Source organism: Rhineura floridana, chromosome 3 (genome assembly GCF_030035675.1).
Source record: "Rhineura floridana isolate rRhiFlo1 chromosome 3, rRhiFlo1.hap2, whole genome shotgun sequence".
NCBI lineage: Eukaryota > Metazoa > Chordata > Lepidosauria > Squamata > Rhineuridae > Rhineura > Rhineura floridana.
In genome coordinates, this window is record NC_084482.1 from 51,989,860 (window position 1) to 52,007,116 (window position 17,257).

Sequence of the window (17,257 nt, forward strand, 5' to 3'; positions counted from 1 at the left end):
CACTCATTGGCTAATAACAGTGACAGGCAGGAGCAGCTAGCCTGTTTCATTTCATATAAATCGCTTAGAAGTGTACCTGCACATTTTGCTCTGTAACTTTGTTTCTAGGAGGGCTAGAGACATTTTTTTTTAAATGAACGCTCAGGCTACTAGCCAGAGGAACACTTAGCAGGCATTGTTTCTTTGCTTTGTCATCCTACTAAGTTTAGAGGTCAGATTTTTCCTTGCTGTTCCCTTTCTGTGGCTCAGCTCTGTTATCACAGTTTTTGTTTGACATTGAGATCAGCTTGACCCAGGGAGAGTCTATCAGGGTTGCAAGACCTTTACTGCTGTATCATGCAAAGCAAAAGTATTCACAATTGTAGTTTTTGCCTTTCAGCAAAGTTGAGCTATTTTGGCACGTGGCAGGACAGGAAGGGCGGGGCAGAGCAGAGAGTGAGGGCCTTTCTCTAGTAGTTTTGTGGCCCTCTCATGACCACCACCACCCCTATATACTTAGAATCATAGAATCATAGAGTAGTAGAGTTGGAAGGGGCCTATAAGGCCATCAAGTCCAACCCCCTGCTCAGTGCAGGAATCCAGTGCCTTGCAAAAGTAATCAGACCCCTGACCAGCAATCTCATATTAAATGTAAATGTACTGCCTTCAAGTAGATTCCGACTTATGGCGACCCTATGAATAGGGTTTTCATGAGGCTGAGAGGCAGTGACTGGCCCAAGGTCACCCAATGAGCTTCATGGCTATGTGGGGATTCGAACCCAGGTCTCCCAGGTCGTAGTCCAACACCTTAACCACTACACCACTACTGAATTACAAATGGTACATTGTAATTTCATTTTGTATGATATTTTATTTTGAAACACTGAAACTCAAAATCAATTATTGAGTGACATTGGTTTTATGTTGGAAACTGTTCATAAGAAACATAAAAAACTGTACTTGTGTAAGTATTCAACCCCTCCCCTTAATATTTGGTAGAGCCACCTTTTGCTGCAATACCTGGTGGAACGCCTCTCCCAATATGAACCTACCCGTACACTACGCTCAACATCTAAGGCCCTCCTCCGAGTACCATCCCATCGAGAGGCTCGGAGGGTGATGACTAGAACCAGGGCCTTTTCAGTAGTGGCCCCCGAACTGTGGAACAGTCTCTCTGATGAGGTGCGCCTGGCGCCGACGCTACTATCTTTTCGGCGCCAGGTGAAAACCTTTTTATACTCCCAGGCATTTTAAAGTGTATTTTAAATAGCATTTCCGTATTTTGGATGTTGTTTGGTTCGTTATTGTTTGTTTGTTTTTTTATTATTTATTGTATTTATTGTATTTATATATTGTGCTTGTTTTTATCTTTTTGTACACTGCCCAGAGAGCCTTCGGGCTTAGGGCGGTATATAAATTAAACTAACTAAATAAATAATAATAAAATAACAGCTTTAAGTCGTTTTGGGTAAGTATGTACCAGGTTTGCACATGTTGGAGGGATTTTGGCCTATTCTTGGCAGATTTGCTTCAGGTTGGTTGGATGTTGCTTGTTGAACTGCAATTTTCAAAGAGTGCCACAGATTCTCTGGACTTTGACTGGGCCATTTGACTGTAGGACATTCACCTTTTTGTTCTTGAGCCCCTCCAATGTTGCTCTGGCCTTGTGCTTGGGATCATTGTCCTGCTGAAAAGGGAATTTCCTCCCAAGCTTTATTTCTTTAGTGGACTGAAGCAGGTTCTCTTGCAGTGATGCTCCATCCATTCTTCCTTCAATTTTAACAAGATGCCCAGTCCCTGCTGATCAGAAGCATCCCCACAGCATGATGCTGCCACTGCCATACTTCAGTGTAAGGATGGTGTGTCTTGAGGCATGGGCAGTGTTAGGTTTGCACCACACGTAGCGCTTTGAGTTTTGGCCAAAAAGCTCTATCTTGCTCTCATCTGACCACAAAACCTTTCCTTGCATCACAGCTGGGGCGCTCTCATGCTTTCTGGCAAACCCCAGACGTGCTTTCAGATGGTACTTTTTGAGTAACGGCTTCTTTCTTGCCACCCTCCCATATAGGCCAGTGTTATGCAGAGCTCTGGATATGGTTGACTGGTGCACCATTACTCCACTCCCAGCCACTGAAATCTGTAGCTCCTTTAAAGTAATTGTTGGCCTCTCTGTGGCTTCTCTCACAAGTCTCCTTCTTTTTCGAGCACTGAGTTTTGAGGGATGGCCTTTTCTTGGCAGTGCCTGGGTGGTGTGATGCAGCTTCCACTTCCTGATTATTGATCCAGCTGTGCTCGCTAGGATATCCAAACACTTGGATATTATTTTGTGCCCTTTTCCTAATCTATGCATTTGTATTACATTGTCTCTCACTTTTGTAGAATGCTCTTTGGTCTTCATTTTCCTTCAAATCCACAGCCTGACCAATGATCCTTCAACAGGAAGGGTGGGATATAAATCAAATAATAAATACATAAACAGTGGGGTTTTTATCCTGACAATGTGACAGCAACTTTAATGGTTCACAGGTGGAGGCCAATTGTAAGGTAACTGTGTCCTCGATAGGGCAATTTCTTTCATCTGTGTAAACTGGGAGTTTCCACAGGGCAGGGATTGAACACTTATGCAAGCCACATGTTTCAGTTTTTTGTTTCTTACCAACATTTCCCAACATGAAACCAATGTCACCTTACAATAATTGAGTTTGAGTTTCAGTGTTTCAAAATAAAATATACAGAACAAAATTACAATGTACCATTTGTAATTCAGTAATATGAGAGGATTGGTCATGGGTCTGATTACTTTTTCAAGGCACTATATATATGCACTCTCTCTCTCTTGTATCTTGCTAATAGTCCTCCCCATTCTTTCACCATTCAGGTCTGGAGCCTGAGATCCAGAAACTTATTGCTAAGCACAAGCTAGAGATCAAAAAGCTGAAAGCCCTTCATGAAGCTGAGCTACTTCAGTCAGATGAGCGGGCAGCCCAGCGCTACATACGCCAGACGGAGGAGCTGAGGGAGATGCTGGAGCATGAGAAGGAAGAGCAGGGGCAGCGGGAGAGAGAGCTGGCAAGGCAACGGTATGAAGGGACAGGGTGGGGAGCCTGCACAACTGAGTTATGTGGGAAACATGGAAGATGACTACATTCCAGTGATGCAAAGAGAGGGAGGGACTTTTGAGGCAACCCAGTGTGATGGCGAGTAGAAGAAAGGGGGACCGGCATGATGTCAGTTCAGGGAAGAGAAGAAGAGATGGCCTGGGGAGAGAGGTGAGGCACAGGAGCGCAAGGGTGGCAGTAGGAAACCAGCTGCTTGTATTTAGTATTTCTGCTTCATGTTTGGACAAGCCTGTTGGAGAAGGTAGCATCCCTGAAAATTGTGCAAACAGCTGACTTGGTATAAGGTAACTCAGCTGGAGAAACTGGATGTAGATTAGGTATTCTGCTAGGTTAGCTGCTCTTGCAACTGCAAGCTGTTCACTTGTGCCATTGGCCCTTTTAAAGACAGAATCATCATCACTGACAGTCACCATAAAGGTTCATTGTATTCCCTTGTCCTTCAGCTTCTCTGTCCCCCATGGGAAACCTGCCCCCGTCCTTCTGTGATAAGCCTCAAGGCTGAGTTTTTAATTACTCTTAAATGTCATCAAAAGAGGCTGTCTGTTCTCTTCCATTTTCTCCCAGCATAGGAAATCATTGGCCTCGCTGCTTTCCCCTAAACACTGGGCCAAGCCAAGGATACAGCTCCCTTGGTAAGACCCTCTCTGAAAGAGTCCCTCTATACAGGTATGAGAAGCAGCTGGAGCAAGAGGAACAGGCTCTGCAACAACAGAGGCGACGGTTGTACAGTGAGGTGGCTGAGGAGAAAGAGAGGCTCAACCAGCAGGCAGTCAGGTGAGATAAAGAGTACTGGTTCAAAGCTTGTGAATGTGTTGAGCAGGTATAGTTTGACAGTTTGCTCATGCAGTGCAGTGTACATAGGAAGAACCTGCAAGGTAATAGTAACATGAACAAACCTCAAATCCTAGAGTGTATTGTTTCCATCATCGACATCTCATACTAAGTTACCAGGTAAGACGGGAATAGTTTGTTCCACGTTTGGAGGGAAATTTGAGCCATGAGGAAAACTGGCAGATGTGACTTCCTCTCTTGCAATGGGTTGCAAGTGTGGCCAGTTTCATTAAGGAGTGCCTCCCCCCACCCGCACCCCGGTCAGTCCTCTGTAAATTGCCTGTGCTGGGAGAGCAACTAAGAACTGACGGAGAGGTGAGGTCTAGTCTGTCCAAGGATTGTCTTGCCAGCCAGGTGGCTGTTTGTCCCATGGTGTTAATCTGTGCTCCCCAGGCAGAGGGCTGAGCTGGAGGACCTGCGGCGGCAGCTGGAAGAGAACAGCTCTGTTGTCACCAAAGCTTTGAAGGAAGAATATAAGAAAGGCAAGGAGGAGCAGGAGCGACGCCATCAGGTCTGTGTATATAACCCTGGAGATTTCTGCACTGTTGGGTCATATACACTCTTGCTTATCAGACTTCTTTGCATGATGTGATCCCTCTGGTTTCTGAAGATGAAACTCTTTAGTTTTCTAAAAAACAAAGCAAACAGACCTGAAGTCTGTCCTCTTCTGCTATCCAGGACAGGAATGGGCTAGTTCTTCTCAAGCTGTTGCGTATTGGGTAAATGAACATTTTTGTCTAGTATGGGCCACCAGAAGAATATCTCCCAATGTTTAAAATGTGCCACTTGAATTTTGATTGTTTGGTTGAGGGTTGGCAGACAGATTATATTGGCGACTTCAGTCTTTGACATGTTTCGTTACAGATTCAAATCCTACTCTGCTCCCAGCCCTCTTTCTGTTGAATGAGGGGGCTGCAGATTAGAAGGTGAGGCCACATACAAAAAGGCAAAGAGCCTGGCAAGCTAGCAATCAACCTGGCCATGCACTCCATGGCCCACAACACGGAGGCTGAGGCTGGAGACACTCAATAAGTTTGAAGACAGTTGATGCTTCTGTCCTGCCATCATCATTTTCCTGTGATCTCTTGTTTCTTTGGTTCTTCTGTTGTTTCTGATGAATCAGGTTTTAGAGATTAGAAGAACTGTGTCTGTCACATAGTGTCAGCTCTGAAAAAAACTCTCTAGTTTGGTTACCAGGGTACTGGCCCTCAGTTGCTACAGCCTATAAGAGTGTCCTCAGTTAAGCACAAGACTCTTGCAAATCAGAAAGCCTGGTTTACAACTGTATCTTCTTGTTCATAAGAGTGCTGTACATGAAAAGAATAGTAATTTCAGCCCTTTTTGACCATCCATTTGGTAATTACACTGGCCAGATATGTCTAATTCTTGTGCTGTTCTGACTTGGAAGTCTTGGACTGGAGCATGGATCTGGTTTAATATATTGGAATGGGGTCAGCCCCTCTCCCCCATCCCCACCTCATTGTGCTCTTTCCTCCTTTCTCAAGGCAGAGGTGCAGGCCTTGAAGGTGCAGCTGGAGATGGAGAAGCAGGCCTGGGAGGCCAACTACCTGAAGAAGGAGGTAATTTTGTAGTAATTTGTAGTAAAAAAAAAAAAGTAATTTCCTTTTGTTTAAGCCTCCCACTTTCCCTTGGTTGCCAAGATGAAACTTACCTGGGCTCTCTTGCATTGTCTTAGGAGGCCTGGCTGCTCACTCGGGAGCGAGACCTGAGGGAAGAAGTGCGGAAAGAGAGGGACAAGGAGATTGATCTGGTCATTCAGCGTCTAGAGGCCGACATGTCCTCTGCGAAGGAAGAATGTGAGAGAGCCGCAGAGAACAGGTAAAGCACTGAAGTATGAAGGTTAGAAATAGTTGTCAGTGTTTCCAGCATTGTTCCCTAAATTGCCTTCTGCATTTTGGCTTCAGTCTTTTATAAAGTTGTTTCTCAGTGTGTACCTACAAGTGTGATTGTGCAGGGCTACACAGGCAAGACATTGTTCTAGCCATGTGTGTGTGTCTGCATGTTTTTGCACACACGTTGTGGCTGCCTGGTTTTTGAAAGCACTCTTGGCTTCCCTGAGAGAAAACATTCTTTACCATTTGACTGAAAAGGAGTACTCTGAATATGTGATGACTGCTCTTAGGCTGGAGGAAAGGGTCCCGATTTCCTTCATTGTTTTTGTAGGCGATGCTTACTGCACTTCATTTGCCTTTTTATTGCTTTCCTTGAATCATCAGCTATTTGAAGCAACAGGTAATAATCCTGACTTTACAGGTGGGATTGCCATCACTCCTTTGACTAGGTGTGTCCTGCCCAGACTTGAATGCCCATATTTTTCTTCCTTGTCTCTTGATTTTCTCATAGTTCCGCATATTCATTAGAACTGGTGCATGCTGTAGATGGTCCTCAGTGCCTGTATCGGCCCTGTAAGAAGGCGCTTATCTATGTATTTGTGAGCCTGAGGGAATGGGAGAGAACAATTTGTTCATAAGAGATCAGATTATTTGCCCTTTGGCAGAAGTTGGAAAGCAGCGCTGAAGGATCTTAGCTCCAAACCTGTGAAGCACAGGAAACCTTTTATCTCTTTGGTTGTGTATTTGGGGAATGGAAGCTCAGGAAGATAACTGAGGGAATTTATAGTGGAGCATAGTAAGGCATTTGCACCTTTTAAAGTCTCTGTTCTTGTGTGTCTTGGGATGTGTTTATACCATGATTTTATGATGTGGTTGCTGAGTCCTGCGTATTACTTACTTGAGTTTATTGTCACAGCACAGGGGTAGCGAATGTCTTTTGGCTGGGCAGCCTTCTGGGGGCTGCTTGCCAGTGGTGGATGGGGCCAGAGGTAAAAAGTTGGTGGAGAAGTGAATATGACTTGGCTGTATTCCAGCCATACAGAGTCAGAGGTTTCTACATCCACACATCTCTCCATTCCTCATCCAGGCAAGCAAGACATTACCACAGTTCAAGGACTCATTCTAGACAAGCAAAAGCACTTGAGGCATCGCAGCACGTCTAATTAGGGACATGGCCTGGAGACAGAGGATAATTGCCTATGAATAAGTCTAGCCTGGAGAGATTGGATAGAGGGGTCTGCATTTGGTCCCCTGATCTGAGGTTTCCCAGCACCACCATAGTGCCATGCTGTATGGACAACATCGTTATAACAAGGGGAGGCATGGTAAGGCAAATCCCATTGCAGCCTTACCTAACAGAGAGGAAAAGTGGCTTATTGACTTTAAGCCAGGGATGAAGAACCTCCAGCTCGTGAGACAGTTCCCCTCAGCCATGCCCACCTGTTCCATACCTGACATCTTAAGACATTAGGTGTGGGGTGGGTAAAGCTGTGATGGAAAATGAACAATCAGAAGTCTTAAAGTGCGCTTCTGTTCCTCGGCAAGGAGAACTTGCATTTAGCACCTTTTAGATTCGGCACCAAATGCAAGCCCTGCTGGGATTAGTTCTATTTGGGAGCTCCTGATTTGTCCCAACTCTCCAAGCTCTCTGATTACAAGCTCCCGAGTGGAGCCAATCCCTGCTAAAGTGGGCTTGCAGCCAGCACTGAATTCAGACCATGGTTGCAAAGGAAGAAGAGAAGAATCAGGAGCACACTTTAAGTGTGTTCCCTATTCTTCCTTTGAAGTTTTAATTGCCTGATATCATATGATGCCAGGTAGGCCCCGTCTACCTGTCAAGTGGCCTGCAGAGGGTGGGTCAGATCTGAATCTGAAGATGCAAACAGATGTTGTGGATGCAGCCTTAGGTAAATTCTTGTAAAGCCTTTCCTATATCTTACTTTATATTATATGTTAAGGTCATGAATTCTAAGAAAGAAAATGCTGCATGATCTAATGCTACAGCACGGACCTAAGCAAAGCATCTGTGCCATTGGTATTCTTTTTTTTTTTTAATTAATTTTTATTCAAATTTTCAAAATCAAAACAATACAAAAAGAAAAAACACAAATTAATAACTAATACAATAAAAGAAAAAAAACCTAATACAATTAAAAAAAAGGAAAAAAAAGATTGACTTCCGATTTGTCGTAGTTCAGCTATAGGTCTATAATATATAACAAGCCTGTCTCTTAATAGATTATAAAATCACCTTCCTCCAGCGGTTATCTTAGTTGGTATCAAATCTCATTAACATCATATTTTATTCTTCCACAAAAAGTCAAAGAGAAGTTTCCAATCCTTGAGATATATGTCCATCAATTTTTTTCTAGATAGACATGTCAATTAATCCAACTCATCAAGTCTACTAAGTCCAGTAATTTCAAATCGCTCTTCTTCCATTATCCGTGTTGATTCCATCTTCCATCTTCCATCTTTGCGCACCCAAATTTTCATCACTTGTCTGTTATGACTCAGTTCTTGTTTTGTTAGCTTAATCCCATTCATTATTTTCTGAAACATATCTAAAGAGAAAGTCCCTTCTTGTACATCCATGATCTCAACCACCTTCTTGATTGTCATTCTTAAAACCAAAAGAACAAAACCCCTTCAATTTCTAATATCCCAAGCAAAGAACAGTTTATTTCTTTATCCAGTTACAAAGGAGTTAATCTTTCAAGCCAGCTGACGTCACCCTCTAGACAGCACGAACTGCCTTATCTCTTATATGTCCAAAAGTGCAAAAACAACTTTAGTTCACAGCATCCAAATAATTAGTGGCAGAAAGAATGAGCAGATTCGTCAAAAAAAAAAAAAAAGTAGACCAGAAAAAATAGTCCCAGACATATATTACTCAAAAGTCTTATAAATAAAAAAAAAATTTCTCTTCAAATTAGAAACCCCTCATCCGTTTGTAATCTTTATAATGCTGAGTTCCATGCCAGCTTTTTGCAATAAAAATAAAGATAAGCTATTTCTATTTTCTTCCCCTTAGTTCCGTGAATAAAAGAGAAAGTTATGACTCACCTAGAGTTTCTTAATTGCTGATTCTTTGACAAATCTCTTTAGCTGTATTGATAACAAAATAATAATAAGTAGACAGGAGAATGCTTGCCTGTTAATCCGTTTTTCTTTGAAGAAAAAAAAAGTCTCACTTAATCAGTTGAGCTAGTTAGAAATCCTAGCTCCGTCCGAGCTGCTGGAAGACCTTCTTTCACAGACAATTCTAATGAATTCCAGTCTCCAACAAACACAACAAAGCTCTGTGGAAAATCTCTACGTTTCTTCCTTATCTGGAAGAAATTTTTCCCAGTCAAAAAAACCATTCTGACTGGTTTTAAAACTGAAAAAGTTGCATCTAAGACGGGAGCCCGTCTTAGAGGCAGCACAGGCGGAGCGATCCTCCTGGGAAGTCCCGCCATTGGTATTCTTTACAGCCGTGCCTGGAACCTATCAGTGGGCCTTTGGCCACTTTTAGGTGGCTCTCAGTGCCACATTATCTCCTCACTTACTGTCCCTGCCCCTAGCCATGTTATAGCTTTTTCGTTGGACCAATGCTAGTACCAGAAACTCCTTGGCTGCTGAATAAAGGTGGTTGGGAGGCAGAGACGTTCTGGGGTGTGGGTTGGTGGGAAGATAGGTCTCCCTCCTCTAATGGGAAACGGCCAGAGGAGGTGTTGAAGAAAATTAGAAAGGGGGAGGCAGAGGAGGAGGAGAACATCAATAAATAAACTGAGAATCAAAAAGAACAGGATGAGAGAGGCAAACTATTCTAGGAGAAGGAAGTTAATGTAGAAGGACCAGAGAGGAGGGATAAAAGAAACTGGCAGTTTGAGAAGAGGGAATAAGGTACAGCTTGAGTATGAATGGAGAATAGGAGAAGAAATGGGTAAAAATACTTTGAGGCAAGTGGGGGTGGGTGGGGAGGCGTATATATAAAAGAAAAAGCCTCCACTTTTTTCTCTCTGGATCAGCAAATTGTACGTAAAATGGGGGAGGCTGTCACAATATCTACAGCGAAAATGTCTGTAGTTTGTCTGAGGAAAGCTCAGCTATGGAACTCCTTGCCACAAGGAAAGTTCTGTAGGAAAGGGGTTGGGGAACCCCTAGAACAGATTTAGGGGGGAGGGGAAAGTCCCATTTCACAAGTGGAAGTCCTTTCACTGATGGAACCCTGATTTACCACTTCTTTGGATACAACTTTGAGACCCACCGCTCTACAGTCACCTCTTTCATAAAATGCTATTAAGGGCCATATTATGCCTCAAAAGCCTCCTGACAAAACTGAAGGTCTGCTCCACCTGAGCAGTCAATCATGAGCTTCTCCTTTTCTTTGTACAGAATAAAGAGAGTGCGGGACAAATATGAAGCAGAGCTGCAAGAACTGGAACGATCAGAACGCAAACTCCAAGAGCGCTGCAATGAGATGAAAGGGCGGCACTCAGAGGCAGAAGGCGAGATTCTTCATCTACGGGGTCTGTTGCGGCAGAAAGAACAGGAGGCAGAGGATATCCGAAAGGTAGGTGTATCACAGAGGAGGAGATCAATGGCTTCTCAGCAAGCTTTTCCTGCTCAGATGAGTTCCTCTTTGGAGCTTCTCTCCAAAACCTGGGGGAGAAAGAGAAAGGAAGAGGAATCCAAGAGACCCTGACCTGCATAAGCAGTTCATTAGAGCATGGGAGAGGTGGGTGAGTTCTCGCCTTTGGATAAGGCTTTATGGACTTGTGAATCCAGCTGGTCTAAACTGAAGAATAAAGAAATTCCTTTCAGGATTAGATGGACCAAAGAGGGTGGCATGAGCATTGCCTTTTCTCCTGTTCTATCTGTTGCATATCCAGAAACTGAAATCAATATATCACATAACCTCCCTCTCTGCTTACTATAACAGGTAAGGGATCAGCTAGCTCAGGAACGCAGTAGCCTCTCTGAGGTTATCCGGCAGGAATTTGCAGATCGTCTGGTGAGCACAGAAGAGGAGAACAAGCGGCTCAAGACAGAAATGGCTGAGCTTCGTGCCCGCCAACGCTTGGAACTGGACAGAGTGACGCGGGACAAAGAAGAGGAGCTGGAAGAAGTGCATAAAAGGTGAGAAGATCTCTCTTGCTGTGGATGAGTTCAGGTCTGACCTGGGACGATGTTGGGCCACCATGGACTGGCATACTCCAAGTAACTTTTATGACTGCCTCTCCATCTCTTTGCCCCACCCCCACCCCAAGCCAAATGCTCAAAGCATAAGCTTTGTCACTAGCAGTTTGTTATGTAAATACCAAATATTAAATATTAGACAGGAGCCATCTCTGTTACCTTTTCAGCGCCTACTGAATACCTTCCTCTTTCAACAAGCCTTTTAAGTAGAGACCTTATCCCAGTGTGGAATTGCTTTTTAAAATTTTTAAAGTTTTTTAAAGTATTTAAAGATGTTTTGTTCTAATATGTTTTTAAGGATATTTTGTTTTAATATATTTTAAAGTTTGTTTTTATTTATTTATTTTAAATATTTCTATCCCGCCCTTCTACCCTATAATAGGGCACTCAGGGCAGCTTACAAAAATAAAATCAGACATGTACATAATAAAATTGTAAGCAGTAAAATCGCAAAAACATTAAAATACATAAAATACAATATATATATATACACACATATATATAGGGATTGATAGTAAAGGGACTACAAAGGTAAAATTTAAATAGAAGACATAAAATCTGTGTCAGGCTCTACCTTTAGTCCCTCCCAAAGGCTCTCTGGAACAAGATCGTTTTCAGAAGTCTCTGGAAAACCAACAGGGAGGGAGCAGAGCGAACTTCTTGGAGTAGGGTATTCCAGAGCTTGGGGGCCACAGCTGAAAAAGCTCTCTCCTGCGTGCCTGTCAATCTAACATCTTTCACTCCAGGCACGCAGAGGAGACCAGAGGCAAATGATCTTAAATCCCGGACAGGTACATATGGGCGTAAGCGATCCCTCAGGTACATTGGTCCAAGACCGTTTAGGGCTCTAAAGGTCAGAACCAGCACTTTGAATTGGGCCTGGAAGCAAATTGGGAGCCAGTGGAGTTGATGAAGCACAGGGGTGATATGACGTTTTATGATGTTTTAGAGTGTTTTTAGTGCTTCTGTTTGCCGCCCTGCGCTCCTACTGGGAGGAAGGGCAGGATTTAAATCTAATAATAATAATAATGTAAAACTGTCAAGTTGTTCTGTTTGGGCACCACAGCAAGCAGTCGAAAGTTCTAGCTAAAATTCTGTGCTGAGGTAACTCTAGCTCTGTACCACAAGAAGCTAAATCTGTAACCTCTATAAACTAATTATGCAAGTAAGCAAATTGGTACCCATATGCTCATTTTATATGACATATTCTGCTTCAGTAAGTCATGGGAGGGAAGGTGAGGTTAGAGATCGGTGCAAGGTACAGAAGACTTCCTGTTCCTGGCCAGTGAGAAACCTGTTATGTCCCACTTCTGAGACTTTACTGGCATTGCCAATGCACAAATTCATCTTCACTTTATGTGCTAGAGCATCCAGGACATAACTACTAGCTTTTTCCTGCTCTTCTTTTTTTATTTAAGAGTGGAGGGAAGAGAGTGAAGGCAGAAAATTGCTGGGAAGTGGGAGGAGGGAGAGAGATAAGGAATAAGGATAAGGAATCATGAGAACATGAGTTTAGAGAATGGACAATGTACAGTAGGGGAAAATAGGTCTCAGGTTGCAGATTGAGGTTAAATGTGGGTCCTGGATATGAAAAAAGTGAAGGTTATTGAGCTAGAAAGTTCCTGACATCCTCGGTGTGTTGAATATTGCACCAAGTATAAACGTTTTGCACTTTTGTGATGCAAGCATAGAGCTGGAGATTGTGCATAGCCTTAGCAATGGTTTGTCTGTATCTGGCAATTCTCTGTAAAGAAGTACTTTCCTGATCTCCACCCCCTGCTCAACGTTGTATTTTGTATTAAAACTAAAGTCTGCATTTTGTTTTAACTTCAGTTAAGAGGAATAGACATTTTGTCTATAGTAGATATTTTCTTGATTATTTGTTATGGCTTATAGCCTGTGCAATTAAAGATTTTTGTCTGATTGACTGTGTGTGTATGTGGTGAAGCAACCCACAACTTCCCTGTCGATGTGAACAAAGTGGCTGTGTACCCCCTGCTAGATGAACTGATGGAAAGTTCTGATTTTATAACTCCTGTATTTTTAATGGCTTTAGCTTTCTGATAGTTCCCATCTCTAGAACCTGAAAGCACCCTTTAAGTCTGCACAGCTCTGAACTGTCCCTGGGCCTAGAATGCATGTGAATGCAATAGATAGATTTGCTTGTCTTTTGCTTAAAGGTTGACCATAGCTCTCTTGATCTTAAAGTAGGTGCAACATAGAGTAAGCAAATGATATGTTTTGCTGCAGCAATTGGTAGTTTAAAATGTCATCTGTCCCTTGAGTCTATCTTCACTTTCTTTATGTTTTTCATTTGTTGCATAGTTTCCAAAAAGAAACTTGAGTGTCCAGTCATTTCTCAGGGCAAAGCCTTTATATAATCTCTCACTTCTGTTCTGGGAGCAGCCGACTCAGTCAGGAAGAAATCAGCTTCCATATATAACAGGATCTATTTTTAATTTCCCCCCCCCCAACAAAAGCAACAACATATTGTGCCTAAAGAAGTCACAGACTTTTTGCAGGGTTCCCTGTAGCGTGTACAGAGACTGCATGCTTTGAGTTACTGTATACATAGAATTGGTATGTTCATTCAGGAGAACTCCACTGCTGCCATATGCATTCAACACTGAATATCTGGAAAGGGCTTATATCGCCATGTAAGAACTTATAGGAAGGCCAAAGAGGAGGCAGGCATTGCCATTGCAGAATTAGGAACACCGTCCTCTTCTTTCCTCACCCCCTGGCATGACAACAGGACACAAAGAGTAAAATAAGTATATAGCCCTGGGTCTCAGTCTCCTTTCCTCTTTTTTACAGAGTGAAGATAGCAATTGTGAAGAAAGAGGAGGCAGTGAACAGCCTTCGAAAACTGCATGAGGTGAGCTTCCCTGAGGGCAGCATGCTTGCTTGTCCTTGTCAGTATCAATGTAAAAAATAAAACAAATGAGAGAAATAAGATGGTTTTAATGCATAGGATCTAAGAAAGCTGGTGAGGAGCGTGGCATAGCAGACACTGGCTGGCTGCTGACTTACAGTTTCTATAAAATTCAGGAAATGGGTATGGCACCTCCTCCTCCCTGGAAGAAGCCAATGGGGAGACGAGAGGCCAAAGCCCAGTAAAAGAAAATAGTCTTGCAGACAAAAGGATTGAAACCAAAACAAAACTTGCTAGCTAGCAATAGTGAGGGTGGAATGCAGTGCTGCCATTCTGCTCACATAATGGTTTTTGATCCAGTGGATCCCTCTGCAAACATGAGGAGTGGAGGGGATTCACACTTCCCACTCCAGCCCCTTGAGCCTTCCAAAAATCTGTTCCAGAGGCTTGGGGGATCCTCCAAAACAATGTAGAAGGAGGCAAGGGAGGCCTTGAAGGGGAAATCGAAGAAAATCCCTTTCATCGTCTCATGAGTGGATATGTCTGCTGGAACAGAAGCTGTTCCATATGAAGAATAGCAGCACTGGATTCCATCCAGAGTGTTTTGTTTTTGTTTATTCTTTTTCTTGCTGCTACTGCTGTTAATTTTGAAAATATGTTCATAGCTCTTCGGAACAAGATAAATAAAGCTACTTGAATTTGTAATTTCTGGATTTTCTGGCTGATCTTCAATCTTGCACGATTGTAGCCGTCCACCATAGAGGAGCCACCACCCATTGCAAAAGTTTAGCAACAAATCAATTTAAAAGAACAGCACAAAGTACTCTTTCATCTAGCATGCAATTTAATTAAACTTGTAAACTCATTGCTAGAAAACATCAGCTGAAACATCAGTTTTTGCTGACAGATAATAAACAGTGGTATTAACATTTTTTTTATTTTGCAGGATCAATCAGATCAATACAACAGTGCATTTATATTTGCACAGAGTTCCAGAAATGCATAAATAAAACACTCCAGTAAATTTATCATTGATTTTTTTTCAAGTTATAATAAAGCATTCTCCATTCCCCTTGAGTTTCATGTAGCTAGGTAGTTTCAACATGTTAATGATGTCTCAAGTTTCAAGTTCTACACTTTTTAATTGCTAGCACCTTATCACATTTTCTGGATTTCACCACCAACATCTTTGTACTCTTTAAGTGATTACTAATGATTTATTTAAAAAAAATAATTACACGAATTAATCAGTGTTTTTTGTTAATTGGTTTCTGTAATTTGTCTAATGATATTTAACTTTTTCTGCCAAGACTCCAGAATTTTAGGACAACTCTGCGGCGGGTGTCTCTAATTACCTATTTCTGCACATCCTCTCCAATATATGTTGTTATCCATTTCATAAATGTGATAAATCTTGACTGGGGTGACATTAACACCTACATATTATTATAAAATATTCCTCCTTCTGTCTGCAATGTGCAAGGAGCTTATTCATAACTTTTTACCAAATATTGAACTACTTTAGTTCTGCCATTCCAGATCCTGAATCTTTTTTCCCCAATTCGTTCATAACTATTTCCTGTTGTTGAATTTAATGGGAAAAATAGAACAATAAATGAGAAATCTTGAAAAATCAAACTCTGTCTTGCAGTTTTCAAAATAATTTCTCAACAATCAGAATAATTTCAATCTATGTTCATTGTTCTGTGTTTGTGGGTTGTAACAGTTGTATAGCTTTTGCAGATGTTGAGAAAATAAAAGTTCACTTCCATTAACTTTTTCCATTGCATTCCTACAATGGCAAATCCAGTCATTTTCTTCTATCATCCTTTCACCCATATAAGTGTTTTTCCTTGAACTAAATTATCTTCTCTTTGCAGGCGGCTGTGAAGAGAGCAGACCACCTGGAGGCTCTTTTGGAGCAACAGCGTAAGCAGCTGCTAGGAGCCAAGTAGCAGCTGTGTCAGAACCAAGAGCCCTGCAAAGGCAAAGCCCGTGATCATGCACAGCAAAAGAAAGATGCCTGTTGTGGTCAACAAGAGACTAAGATAAAATGAACACTAATCTGTACGTGGGATGGGGAGGGATTCTCGTCTCCTCTCTTTTTTTTAATTATTTTTTTAAGTTGTTCCTTTACTTGTGCCTGAGATATGACCTTTGTGTTATATCCCAGTTCTTGCCAATGTATTTTAACAGTAAATCCAGCTGATTTGTAAGATGTGTGTTGTTTTTCTTTCCGTGTTCTCTGGTAGAACTAGCCTGTTTAGAAGATACCTGTTGGTTGCTTTCTTGGTCCTGCATTACTCACCATTAGGAGCATAGGACACTGCCTGTACCAAGGCAGACCACTCGTCCATCTAGCTCAGTATTGTCTACAGTGACTAGAATCACAGAATAGTAGAGTCGGAAAGGGCCTATAAAGCCACTGAGTCCAGCCCCCTGCAGGAATCCAAGTTAAAGAATACTCAACAGGTGGCTGTCCAGCTGCCTCTTGAATACCTCCAGTGTTGGAGTGCCCACCACCTCCCTAGGTGGTTGGTTCCATTGTTGTACTGCCATAACAGTTAGGAAGTTTTTCCTGAGTAGCAGCAGTTCTTCATGGTTTCCAGCAGGAGACATTCCCAGCCCTACCTGGAGATGCCAGGGACCAGCGCTGTGGAGTTGGTATGTCAAACCTTCAACTCCGACTCAGGCTCCTCTATTTTTCTACTGTCCGACTCTGACTCCAACTCCTTCATAAATGGCAAAAGTATATTAATTTTTCTACTGTCTGACTCTGACTCCGACTCCTTCATAAATGGCAAATGTATATTAATGTATTAATATTAATAAATTAATAATAATATGAATAATAAAATATTAATTTTATTTTGAAGTCGGAGTCAGTACATTTCTACCGACTCCACCCAAAATTGCTTCCGACTCCACGACTCCGACTCCACAGCCCTGCCAGGGACTGGACTTGGGACTTTGTGCATGAAAGGCTGATTCTCTACCACTGAACGACATCCCTTCCCCATTATTCATCAATACTAGGATTGCCAGATGCTGTTAAAGTAAATCCCTGTGGTTTACATACAGTTTTGGTACAAATCCTAACACATAGCAAGTCCCACCCCACTAGCCGATTACATAGTTAGTAGGGAAGCATGTCTCCTTTGCACCCCATGAGAGAGGAATAAATGTCCCATAAGGATGATGATCTTTGAACCAGTGGGATCAGAAAGGGCTTCACTCCTATTATCTTGGATCCCTGCTCAAAAAAATCCTTTTGAATTACCCGGAGTATGGGTTTTTTTCATTCTTGGAGGGGATAGATACAGGGATAGGAAGTTAGTTCATCAGCACAATTTTATCAGGTGGGGAAGGAACAATCTCCCCAGCTCAGATTGACTTCCACAGACTTCTTGGTGGGC

General features: G+C 42.3%; 1 protein-coding gene across 6 annotated transcripts in view; it reads left to right on the forward strand.

The window, feature by feature from the left end:
* The window catches only part of CEP131 (centrosomal protein 131), a 60,253-nt gene extending 44,196 nt beyond the window's left edge, over window positions 1-16,057 (forward strand). For all 6 annotated transcript variants that reach the window (XM_061615761.1, XM_061615762.1, XM_061615760.1 and 3 more), the window contains 9 exons: window positions 2,858-3,059; window positions 3,765-3,872; window positions 4,323-4,440; window positions 5,435-5,509; window positions 5,626-5,768; window positions 10,163-10,340; window positions 10,710-10,906; window positions 13,784-13,844; window positions 15,722-16,057. In XM_061615761.1, the coding sequence (XP_061471745.1) occupies window positions 2,858-3,059; window positions 3,765-3,872; window positions 4,323-4,440; window positions 5,435-5,509; window positions 5,626-5,768; window positions 10,163-10,340; window positions 10,710-10,906; window positions 13,784-13,844; window positions 15,722-15,796 (1,157 nt within the window). In that variant the 3' untranslated portion in view covers window positions 15,797-16,057. The remainder of the gene's footprint in view (window positions 1-2,857; window positions 3,060-3,764; window positions 3,873-4,322; window positions 4,441-5,434; window positions 5,510-5,625; window positions 5,769-10,162; window positions 10,341-10,709; window positions 10,907-13,783; window positions 13,845-15,721) is intronic.
* The last annotated feature ends 1,200 nt before the right edge of the window (window positions 16,058-17,257 follow it).